Genomic DNA, 12914 nt, shown 5'->3' with positions numbered 1-12914 from the left:
AAGGGTATGGAAGAGCTTCCGTATGACGACAGATTAAGAAAACTGGGACTTTTCAGCTTGGAAAAGAGATGACTAAGGGAATATGATGGAGGTAAAAAATCATGACTCGTGTGGAGAAAATGAATAAGCAAGTGCTTTTTACTCCTTCAGATAACACAAGAACTAGGGCTCACCCAATTAAATTAATAGGCAGCAGGTTTAAAACAAACAAAAGAAAGTACTTCTTCACACAAGGTACAGTCAACCTGTAGAATTCATTGCCAATGGATGCTGTGAATGCCAAAAATATAACAAAGTTCAAAAAAGAATTATATTAATGGAGAATAGATCCATCAATAGCTATTACCTAAGATGGTCAGGGATGCAACTCCCGGTTCTGGCTGTTCCTAGCCTCTGACTGCCAGAAGCTGGGAGTGGATGACAGGGATTGGATCACATGATGATTGCCTCCTCTGTTCATTACCTCTGAAGTATCTGGCATTGGCCACTGTCAGAAGACAGGATACTGGCCTAGATGGACCATTGGTCTGACTCACTATGGCCATTCTTATGACCTCCTTTCACCAAGAAGCTGCAGTGGCTAGTAATATGCTGCTTATGCATCTGTTTCTATAAGCACTGAAGAAATATATTCTAGATCAGGAGTTCTCAGACTTTTTCACAGCGTGGACTATACCTTAGGAGAGAGATTGTCACCTGGTCTGGACACTCAGTACTTTCTGACCACAAGTGCAGTCCTCTGTGCAGCAGAGAGGAGGGTCTGTGCTTGCATGTGTGACCAGAATAGAGTTTCCCTGTTTGTGATTATTAAGCCCACCGTCACAAATGGATGCATGATTAGTTTGGCCTGCTCCATCATCAGAATCTTCAATACTCCTGGATATTATACCACTGCATGTGCCACTTCTGCAAATCCATCAGCTCTCACTTTGCAGCCATTGTACCTGTCCCATAGCTTCAGCAAATCCTGTCTCCTCGTCCCCTACCCACTTGCTGATTGCCTTATTTAACCCAGAGCAGTGCCTGAACTGCCTGCCCGCATCAGCAATGTTTAATAATGTGTCTGTGCCTTCTTGCATTGTATGGTTTTGTGACAGTGAATCCTTTTATGATCATGGTGCACACTGGCCAAACACTGCTGGGCATATCCTAGCCACATTTAGGAAAATCTGCTGGACTCTGATTGTTAAGTCATTCTCCAAGTCTCTGGTGTGTTTCTGGAGACCTCCTCTGACTATGGAGTCTCTGCAATATGAGATGACTACCCATCAAAGTTAACTGTAAGAGAGTTGAATTGCACTGACTAATGTCTGGAAGCCTAGGGCAATAGACACATTAGAAATGAAAAGACAGATGATAATTAATAATACTTAGCACTTTACACATTCAAGGCACTGTACAAATGTTAAATAATTAACTGAGACAGAATCATAGACCTTTGTAGCAGACTTTGCTTTTTAGTTCCTCTAGATGTCACTGCAGCAGTGAGAGACAGAGGTAGGAAAAAGCAGGAGGTATTTATGTGCAAAATTAGTTTTCTTAACTGAAATTTTTATTTCTCCCATATTGATCCACTGCAGATCACAAGAGAATGATAGGTTAGATTTGGTAGGTCAACATGGTTTTCAGGAGCCCTATTCTTCTTCCACCACAGGATCTGAACAACTCCTACTGACTTAAATAGGAGTTGCTTGTATCCTGCAGTGTAGAGTCCCTCAAAATACTAGCAATCAGCTACAAATCACATATCATATGTGAGGAAGCAGTGTATTCAGTCCAACCACCTGAGTTTTGAAGGTGTTTTTGTTCTGAAAATGCAGTGGTCTTTGTCAGAGAACTGGCACAACCTAAATACAGTCAGGGATACCCACACTATCTCTATACATGGTAGGCAATGTTATAACATCTATAACTCTTTATTCCCAAAATAGGATGTTAAATGGTTTATTTCAAGTATTCAACAGAGGTAACATTCTTGTTTAATTTGTGCTTTACAATAACATGTTGCAATAAACTCCATTGTTTAAAGACAGACAGAGGTCAATATTCTACCATTTGAAAACAGATTTAGAAAATCCTGAGAAATGATCGGCTAAACTAGTCATGTGACATTACTGTATATTCTGGAATTTCTTTTCAACGAGGTGACCCGTCACACTATGAACAACAATACAAATAAATATGCCCAAGACATGTGAATGTCAACCATTGAGAAGTAATCAATAAAGATTTTTATAACCCATCTTATCATGGTTTGTCATCTGTGTCCCCTTCCCGCTACTTAATCTGTCTCCATTGGTATCAGTTTTTGGTGTTCAGTCCACTTCTCTCCCCTCTGCTTTTCAAGTTCACCAACAGATCGGAAAGAGATGCAAGCCAGATGCAGGCTTAGAATCAATTATTGTTTTTAATGATACCTTGTTCTCATTTAGTGCTTTACATCAGTACATCTCAAAGAGCTTTACAAAGGAGGTAAGTATCATTATTCCTATTTTACAGATGGGGAAATGGAGGCACAAGAAGGCAAAGCGACTTTGCCAAGGTCACCCAGCAGGCAGTGGCAGAGCTGGGAACAGACTACAGATCTCATGAGGCCCAGTCAGCTATTCTATCTACCAGGCAACACTGCCTCCCAATTCAAATATTAAACTGAAAGATTTTCTGCCTTGCAAAATATGTGATCTGGAGCTAAAATTGTATCAGACAATGGGCTAGTTTTATTTTGAAAACAACATGTTAAGAAACAGATTTTAAAACTGCCCATTAAACTGGTGGATTTAAATGAACACTTCCCTAGTGGCATTAGTACTTCAAAATATCTTTATAAGTTAGAAACAAAAATTAATACTTTTCCCGCTTTTAATTTTTACTAACTTGACACTTTTTCCTTTAACTTTTCTTTAAAAAAAACAAAAAAACAAAAAAACCACACTTCCCCAGAGGTGAGAGTGTCTCCCCAAGCCCATTCATTCTTTAGCCTTTCTACGATGAGTGCAAATGGCCAGAATTGTGATGTGGTCACTCCCTTTCCTTTTAAATAGTAAAATGCAGAGCATTCCTATGGAATCATGTAGGGCTGGAAAGGATCTTGAAAAGCCATCAAGTCCATCCCCCTACACTGTGACAGGATCAATTAAACCAAAACCATCCCTGATAGTGTTTGACCAACTTGTTCTTACAAACCTCCAATGATGAGGATTCCACACACCCCTTGGAAGCCTATTCCAGAGCTTAACTACCCTTATAGTTAGTTTTCTTAATATCTAATCTAAATCTCCTTTGCTGCAAATTAAGCCACTTAATTCTTGTCCTACCTTCAGTGGACATGGAGATCTATTGATTCCTGTCCTCTTTATAACAGCACTTAATATATTTGAAGACTTAACAGGTTTCCCCTTGGTCTCCTTTTCTCAAGACTAAACATGCCCAGTTTTTTTTAAACCTTTCCTAATAGGTCAAATTTTCTAAACCTTTTATGATTTTTGTTGCTCTCCTCTGGACTCTCTCCAATTGTGTCCAGAATTGGACACACTACTCCAACAGAAGCCTCACCAGGGCCAAGCAGAGTGGGACAATTACCTCCTGTGACTTACTCCTATTAATATACTCTGGAATATTAGCCTTTTTCACAGCTGCATCACATTGTTGACTCATTCAATTTGTGATCCACTATAAACCACAGATCATTTTAGCAGTACTACCACCTAGACAGTTATTCCTCATTTTGTAGTTGTGCATTTGATTTTTCTTTCCCAAATGAAGTGTGTTGCCCTTATCTTTACTGAATTTCATTTTGCTGATTTCAGACCAATTCCCCAATTTGTCACAGTTGTTTTAAATTCTAATTCTGTACTCCAAAGTTCTTGCAACCCCTCCCAGCTTGGTGTCATCTGCAAATTTTATATGCATACTCTCCATTATCCAAATCATTAATGAAAATATTGAATACTATTGGATCCAGGGCTGACCTATGGGACCCCACTAGATACACACTCCCAGTTTGACAGTGAACCATTGATAACTACTCTGAGCATGGTCTTTCAATTAATTGTGCATCCACCAAGACCAATTTCCCTAGTATGCTTATGAGAATAGCATGTGGGACTGTATCAAAAGTCTTACTAAATCAAGATATATAACATCTACTGCTTCCCCCATTCACTAGGCCAGTAACCCTGTCAAAGAAGGCAATTAAATTGGTTTACCATGATTTTTGTTTGACAAATCCATGCTGGCTATTCCTTATAACCCTATCATCCTCCAGATGCTTACAAAATTTCCTTTGAATCATGAAATCTATCATTTCATGATCACTTTCACCCAAATTGTCTTCCACCTTCAGATTCACTACCAATTCCTCCCTGTTGACCAGAATCAAGTTTAAAATGGCTGCCATCTTGGCTACTTTCTGCACAAAAAGTTGTCCCAAATACATTCCAAGAACTTACTGGAAATTTTGTGTTTTTCTGTACTACTTTTCCAACAGATGTCTGGGTAGTAAAAGTCCCCTGTTGTACTGGTCTTGCGTTTTGGGTATTTTTGTTGTTCTAGAAATGCCTCATTCGCCTCCTCTTCCTGATTTGTTGATCTATAGTAGACTACTACCAGGATACCCCTTTTATCATTAACCAGTGACTCCCACCTCCTTCTGGACTTCAGAGCAAGGGTATATATTCTTGATCATTTCTTTTGCCCTGCCTGTCCTTCCTGAACAAAGCTGTAGCCTCTACCAATATTGCAATTTGGGACAGAACAGTAACAACTATTATAAAAGTTAGCCTGTAAACCTTTGAAAGGATCAGCCAATCAGAAAAGAAATTCCTGGCAACAAAAATGCATTCATGCGATAGATACCATTAGATTTCTGAGGTCCCCTAAATGACACACTGTATTAAAAAAATAATTTAAGTTTACTTACATCCTCAGATTCAAAGACATGACATATCATTTTGTACTGCTTCTTTCCTTCTTGGGCACCAGGTGTCGTCTCTATACAGTCTTGAGAAGCAGACCTTGGCATCCGGCGTCTGGCCATTAAAACAACGATGTTACCAATATCAGCAATGTATGAGATTGTGCGCAGTGCATGATCCATCATCGTTTCCTTCACAAAGCAAAAGATAAACAAAAATGTTCCACATGCAGTGTTACTCCAGAAATAGAACTTTTCCCCTCTCCCGTATTGTCTAATTTCCTGAGTGTGACAACAGGCAGCTAAGCTTGCATCTCTTTGTGCAGTTAATGTGGGGCCAGATCCTGCAGCCTTTATTCAGCCAATTTCTCAAACAAAACTGTTACTGAAGTCATAGCCCGAGTTACTGAAAACCCCTGGGCTTCAATGGAAATTTTGTCTGAATAACAACTGCAGATATTTGGCACACAGGCCTATTACAAAAACTTTAAAAGCATCAGGCCTCAAGTAACAGGAAAATATGTTCCAATATTTTAGAAACAATTTCATCATGTTTGAAAAGACATGGCTTTTGCAAACAATTAAACTCCAAAATAAAGCAGTGACAGAAGCTGTTTATAACAAGATCATGAACATTACTGCTATGCCAGGACAAGATAAAGAAGCGTTCAATAAACCATCATGTAACATTTTCCAAAATACGAAGTGATCATTTTCTTTCCTCACAATGGATTGTAAATGTTGTGTTGCCTTCTCCTCATTATGAGGGGCAAATTTTAACATAGATATTCTTCCTCCTTCCTCCTCACCATGTAAGTCACACCAGCGAGGACATAGATATCTGAAAGGGAGGCCAGCCTAGAGTCTGGATTCAGAAAGGTACTCAATGCACCTGTAGTCCACTGAAGTCAATGGCACTATTTGCGTGCTTAAAGTGAGGCACATGCTTTAGTACCTTTGGTAAATTGGGTCCTAGTCTGAGCTCATATCACGTCTTAATTTGACCCATTATGGATGTCTGTTGACAAATGTTGGTTTCCATTTGCAGTATCTATACAGGAGTACTGAAGTTCAGCCACCTGTAAGATGTAGGGGGTAGGCAGGTGGATAACTGGTACACAGTATGTTGCAAAATAGGGGAGACAGGAAAGCTCTGGGCAAATTCTCCTCTCAGCAACACCAGCATAATCAAAGCTAATAAGCCTTCACCAGCATAACTAGTCAAAATCTTCCTCAGCCAAGTCAAATTAGGGTTGTCAGGCTGCCAACTCAGTTACACTAGACAAGCTTTGACCCCTGGATTTAGCTGAGAAAAGCCTTTTGCTCCTTGATTTTAGGAAACAATGGAAACCTGCCCAAATGATGGCCTGAGAAAGGTATCTTATGTAAGAGCATGCTATTGCTCCAAAACGTGAAAAAATAACTTTGGAGCAGTTTTTAAACACTTTTCAAAAATTTCTACCTCTATCTCACATCTTTCAGTACTGCATCCTCTTGATGGATTACTTCTGCCTTTTAATTTATTTCTCTTTTCAAACTTTGTGGACAAGGAAATCTCAGCTTACCATCTCCAGATGCTTTCTCCCAGGAATGTATCATTATGGAACTAATAAGTTATCCTTGGGCAAACGTGAAGTCAGCGAATGTTTGCAGTCAGGGAAGAATTCTTTTTGTCACCGAGCTTGCTTTATCCCGGATATTACTATGTATTTGTCTTTTGCAATGATCTAAAACTTTGTATTATTGATTTCTAGTTCATACTTCTGTCATTTGTTTGTTCAATCAAAAAGCATTGATCTCATAGAGGAAGAGCCTTCAAGGTCATTTTTAATCATGGCTTCTTTGCTCCACTGGGTATAAACTTGAAGTTTTATTATTCGTGAACTTGCACTGAATAAGAATAAATGAATGTGGCCCACCAGCTACCTTGTAAGACTCCTCATTTATGAGGTGTGCTGCAGCTAAACAATGCTATTACAGTTCTGAAAGAACTTTAAACATTTAGAATTGTAAAGCCAAATAGTTTTTTGTGTTGATATTCGAGGTAATTGTAAATTTATACAGGTTTTAAGCAGCACTCTTGAAATATTTGATTGTTATTTGGCCTGAAGAGGTAAAAATCCATCAAATCTTCTGCTTGAACTGGAATACAAACACTTGTTCTTGAATCAGTGCTTTCTGGATCTTCCCCGTGCTGCATGTATTTAGTCTGAAATCAATATATTGTTTTATTGTTTCCCTTTTAAACATTTTGGGCCCTTGTCCAGGAGAGAGGGGGCCTCTGCAGCTTGTGGCCCATGTAAGGTCTGCAGCTATCATTCCTGGCTCTGCAGCTGTGGGGTGCTGCTTCCTGTTCCCAAGAGGGTACTTTTCCATTGGCTGTGGTCATGCAGTGTGACATTACATATGTGATGTCAGATTTCATCCAGCCCAATTGAGATATGTAGCAATTGGGCTAATGAGAGCGAAGTGATGGAACAGAGCAGATTGTTGTGAACGGAAACAGCCAAATAACTTTTTCCACCCTACTGCACTCTGACTTGTCACGTAAAAACATTAACAAACAAATACCCAATGGGTCAGTGCTGACTGAGTGAGGCTATGGAGTCGACCATCTTGAGGGGGCTCCTGTGATTTAGCTTTCCTTCCTGGCCCCTCCTCAGCAACCTAATGCACACAACACATTGGGGCCCTGCCTTGGCCTTGTTCAGCAGGTTGACCTGCATCCTGACCTTCTGCAGAGCCACTACATATGGCTTTCTGGGACCTGTGTGACTCAGAAGCGCATGGAAAACTGTTATAATCAAAGGAGATATTTCAGAGTGGACCCAGACATCAGGAACTCCAGTGCAAAATGTAAAGCCTGCTTTTGTCCTTGCTTTCCCCAAACAGCACCACAATAATAGCACCAGTCCCTTCTGGCTGCAGGAAGCAGAAAGAGATGTTCTTGCATACACTTCAGAATTCTGCAAGGTTTTTACCACCCAGCATGTCAGGGGCCATATTAGAACTTAGATTGATGGATGTTGGATTCACCTAAATCAGAGCTGGGAGCAACAACTGGCCCAGTCAACAATGTTGATGCCCATAGTAAGACACTGCAAAAATCTCAGTTTCTGTTAAAAATATGTTTCCAGTCTTCATGGTTATGGAGAGAATTCTGAGACGTGAAACTCAGTATTCTCTTTTTGAGTCTGCAGGTAGCTTGTCCCTGTGAGGTGTGAACACACCTAGTCTCCATGACTCTCAGTGGGATGTAAACTCAAGGCCAATTATGATACTTTGTATGTCATCTATTATACCATTGCTGACCATTTTTTCAAATGGGGTGGGAGTGAAGTCCAGGGGGTCAAATTGGGAGATACTGCAGGGAAGGAAATGCAGAGGGAAAAAAGGAAGAGACATACAAAAACAGGTGAAACAGAGAAAGGTGGATAAGTGGGGAAGAAATGAAAGGGTGGAAATAGCAGTGGTCCTACAAGTGAGATTGTTTTCCACTACGTGATGCTGAATGTGACAAATAACTAAAAAAGTTTAGTGACTACATAAAAGCCATATTCTGCCCCTGACCTTTGTGTAATTGTCCCAGTGACAGCAGTGGGAACTCTGCTATGGATTGAAGGTCATATATAGTGGGAAATGTATGTCCTGGACCACAGCCCATAACTTAAGAAATGCAATTTGATCCACTTCAGAGAATTATTTGACCCTTCCACCCCTTCTCTAACTATTCATTAGCTAATTCTTCTCCTCACAGAGGTAAGGAGCCACATATCTGGGTATTCATCTATCAAATTACAATGCTTCTCTCCCAGGCCAGAGAATAGAAGAGTTTTTCAGGTCAGGAAGAATAATTGTTTTAAGAACCATAATACAATATAACTTGACAGAGCTAAAAAAATACCAACACTGACAGCTTATTGGAACAACTTGGTCTATTGATTAGAAAAATCTCTTTTTTCCACACACTATTCTTAAAATGCTTTTAACAATTCTTTTCAGTCTGAAATAAAACATTGTGTGTTTATCCCTAAATTGTGATAGATGAAATGTGATGATGGCCATAGAAGGGCTAGGGGATTTCTGTGAGAATTTGCAGGGTCCTGCAGCATCTATAAGTGGAGGGGAAAATGTATTATAATGGACATCTCCCAGCAGACGACGGGAACTCTGTAGGGAGAGTTGTTTTTCAGGAGACTGTTCCAAGTATCCGAATAATAAACACAAGGTTCACAAGAAAGAACTGAGGTGGAGAAATAAATACATCTATGCATTTAGAGTTTCTGTCCCCCATGTCCACCACTCACGAGCAGCTCAAAGATTTTTGTCCTGCCAATCCTAAAAGTAGATTCTCTCCTGCTTCCCCCCACACCTTTCCATTGTTTAATACAATTAAATGTGGGACTAAGAATATGCCAAATAAAATGTATTAACCGCACTTGTCCACCTTTCTTTCTCTTCCTCCACATTCTCTCTCTTTTTTTCTCTCTACATCATTGCTCTTTTCTCTGCTCTCAGTATCCTCCCCCTTTGCATTACTTTTCCCCTTCTCTCGTTTTTCTCCCCACCTCCCTATCCTTAAATCCCCCATTTGTCTTCTCTCCCCTAATCCCTCCATCTCTTCCTATCTGGCTCCTTAATCTTTCCCTCTTCCCTATCCAAGGTCTCCCTATCCCAAACCTCTCACCCATATCTCTGTCCTTGGAAAACCAAATATTTCCGCCCCTCCCCAGACTTGTTTCTCCTTCTCCAAAATAGCCATCCAGGTTCCCCTTCATCCAAATCTCCTTGCCTCTATATGTATTGCTCTCCTAGAAGTCCCTGTTGTTACCCCTCATGGTTTTGTTTCCCATATCCTGGTTCCCTGATTTCTTCATTTTCCCTTTCATATGTTCCCTTTTTCCTTCTCCTTTGGTGGCTCCCTCCTCTCCCCTTTTTACCAGGGAAAAAGGGCTGTGGCTACTCTGAGGGTCAGTGGATGAAATCTGAAGAAGATCTCAAAGAAGGGGTGGGGGCGGAGGCAGGGGCGGGGGCAGGAGCAGATGGGCTGCATGTTCTCCCACAGCTCTCCTGGTGGCTGATGGCTGCCTTTACCCGTACAGCTCCTGTGGCTGCACTGTGGGAGCATGAGTCAGACAACTCAGAGGCCCTCATAGGACCAGTTCCTAGGGTGGTCACTGATTCAGAATACCAGACACTTCGGTACTTCTGGAACTGCGTGGACCAGCCCCCGTCTGCGTGACCCCATGTGCACGGTGTGTGTGAGGTCATGTCAGTGGGGGCAGAGCAGAGCACTCTGCAAAATGGTAACCCATTGAACATCAGCTTTACCAGTGACTGGGTTGTGGAGTCAGGGAATGTAGACTTGTCAACCTTGCCTCTCCTACACTGTGGAAAAGCTTCACTATCCCAGCTTTTCCACAGTGTGTGTGAGAGAAGCAGGAGACAGTTGCTGTGGCACTTGTGCCAATTTCACTCCCTGATTGCAAGCCCAGCGCACAGAGCAGAGCAGCTAGGGGAAGCTCTGCTCAGATCGGAAGTATGGCATGCTGTCAAAAGCAGGGTTATTTCTAACATGTGAGCTGAACAGGTGGTCACACAGGGCTGAAAATATCACGTGAGTGACTCCAGCCTGGTAGTGGCAACCATTTGCTAGTTTGGCCTACGGCAACAAAACCACTAGAGCTATGGGTCCAAGGTGATAATATGCCTTACTGCCACTACTGACCCAGTTCAAACCCCAACATAAATCAAGTTAGATATCTACTTTTTTTAGTGAAATTAGAATTCTTTTAAACCAGTTAGTACCACCAGATGCTTCCATGCATGACATACAATAAAGTTACATAAGGGTTAGAACACTGAATTAATGATAGCAGAAGTGGTTTTATATAATTGACAGATATAAAACTGCAGACTGCCTGTGCCAGCTGCTACACCAGTAGATATAGAGCCACAGTAATGAAGTTAGTCAATAAATCTCTCTAGCACTGGTAAAAACACAGTCAAGCTAAAAATGCAAACACTCATCGACAGTGAGTACTAAAAGACAGGGGAAGCAAAGCCTCCAGCTACTCTGAGACCTGCTGTACACAGAAAAATCAGCCACATTCGAAATAAGCTTTAGTAAAACCCTTTAACATAATCAATTCCAATATCAGATTTTTATTTCTGTTCAATATACAGGGCCAGACTCTGGTACCCTCACTCACAGTGAATAGCTCTTGTGGAATAAGGTAATACTCACCTTGAGTAAGGTTCTCTGCCTCAGGGTGCTTTTGCTTTTCCTTGTGTGAAAAGCCCCTTCAACGTAACTGCTCATATTGAAATATTTAAGGAAAGGAGGGAGCAAAGTGCATTGAGGGCAGCCCTCATTAAACCAACTGGAATAACAAACCAATCCATGTATCACCTTCATCCCATACATCTAGCTACTCAATGTGGCTGCTCATTCCCAATAATTGGTTCTTTTACCCTTGACCTGACTTGATTATCTGCATACAGCAGACATGTTAAATGACAATGAAGACAGATTTTGCTATCCAGAATAAGCACTGATAACATGCTCTGCACTGTACAAGACAAAGCATTTTTACCTCCAGGTGGGAAAAAAATATAGGACTGAATCAGTATGGCTACTGCTGGTCAGTGCTGAAGTGCATTGGCAGAGCTGGGTAGATTGCAGTATGGCTGCCACGTTACACGGTATATTCTACTCTTCAGTTGTGCAAATATGGAAAGTTTATAGTATGTCCACATTAAAAGAAAAGTGCACTGGCTTCAGCCAGTAGTGTTCATTCCTTACTTTAACAAATACTAGAACTACCCAAAATGTAAGAGATGAAAAATCCTCTCTCAGATTGTACATATAGAATAAGAACAAATCAATACAATTAGGGGGAAAAAATACTTCCAAACCACCTGGTAAATCTCCAGCCTCTAAGAGCTCTAGCTATTCATCTACTCCAGATATGTTCTCAAGTATGAGGAAGTTATTCTCAGGATGTATGATTACAGTCAGTCAAGATAAGACAGCCACTCTATATATTCATTAGAGAATAATTGAAGGCATTAAGTCTGTCATCACTGAAAACCTTATGAGGTGGCCTGTAACATAGCTCTAGCTGTTAATTCAGCAGTCGCCACTTCTGCAGTAGTCTTGCTAATGTATCAGGTACAGAACATTCCAGTGCAGGTGGCTTCAAAACCAGGTTTTATGATAATCGTAACGCTGGCTGTAAAAATAAGCACAATAAGCACATCTAGCACAACAAGGCCCCAATCTCAGTCATAGCCTCTAGATACTACCGTAATATTGTAATAAATAGACCTTGGGGAGGAAGGATGACAGTTCAGATACAGTTTCTTTAAAATCAAGAAGTTATATGGAGAGAAATGAAGGGCTTGGTCAAAGTGGCAAATGACCTTTTTTAGAAAAAAGAAAGTGGAACAAAGAACCAGACCTGAAACTCAGGATAGCTCTTAAGACATAACAAAGCTGAAATGGAGTAGGTGGACAACCACACATGAATCTTGAAAGGCTTCAGGATTTTAACTGCTTTTACACCTTGATAATATGCAGACTTCTTCCTAACACAGAAAATACAGCAAAATAAAATAACAGTAATAATAATAATAATAACGAAAAATCCCCAAGGCCTCAGCATAAAAATAAAATACTGACAAACGGCAACTTTGACAAATATTGACAAATGCCAATATGGTGTATCTTTTCCAGATGCTGGTATCCATTTCAGTGGTGTGTTTAACCACATATTCAGTAAAGACACATTTTTTTCTAAACATGTGAGAAAATGTTACTCTAAAGTGAGAGCCAGTGTGTAAAATCAGCAGTATGTTTTTAAGCATTATGATTAAACACTTACCTGTGTATCTGCATTCAGAACTTTAATCCTCTGTGTGGAGATGAACAGATCCACTTCAGTCAAAGCCTGGGAATCTCCCTCAGAAGTCTAAAAGATAGTTGCATTGTAGCAAAGGG

General features: G+C 40.6%; 1 protein-coding gene across 6 annotated transcripts in view; it reads right to left on the bottom strand.

Moving 5' to 3' along the window:
• APBA2 (amyloid beta precursor protein binding family A member 2) overlaps positions 1-12914 on the bottom strand; it is a 236850-nt gene that overhangs the window by 27187 nt on the left and 196749 nt on the right. For all 6 annotated transcript variants that reach the window (XM_073303675.2, XM_073303676.2, XM_073303674.2 and 3 more), the window contains 2 exons: positions 12799-12885; positions 4919-5104 (listed from right to left, as the gene is read on the bottom strand). In XM_073303675.2, coding sequence (XP_073159776.1) covers positions 4919-5104; positions 12799-12885 — 273 coding nt within the window. The remainder of the gene's footprint in view (positions 1-4918; positions 5105-12798; positions 12886-12914) is intronic.

Source organism: Lepidochelys kempii, chromosome 10, assembly GCF_965140285.1.
Source record: "Lepidochelys kempii isolate rLepKem1 chromosome 10, rLepKem1.hap1, whole genome shotgun sequence".
In the NCBI taxonomy this organism is placed as follows: domain Eukaryota; kingdom Metazoa; phylum Chordata; order Testudines; family Cheloniidae; genus Lepidochelys; species Lepidochelys kempii.
This window is presented reverse-complemented; position numbering and strand designations above follow the sequence as displayed.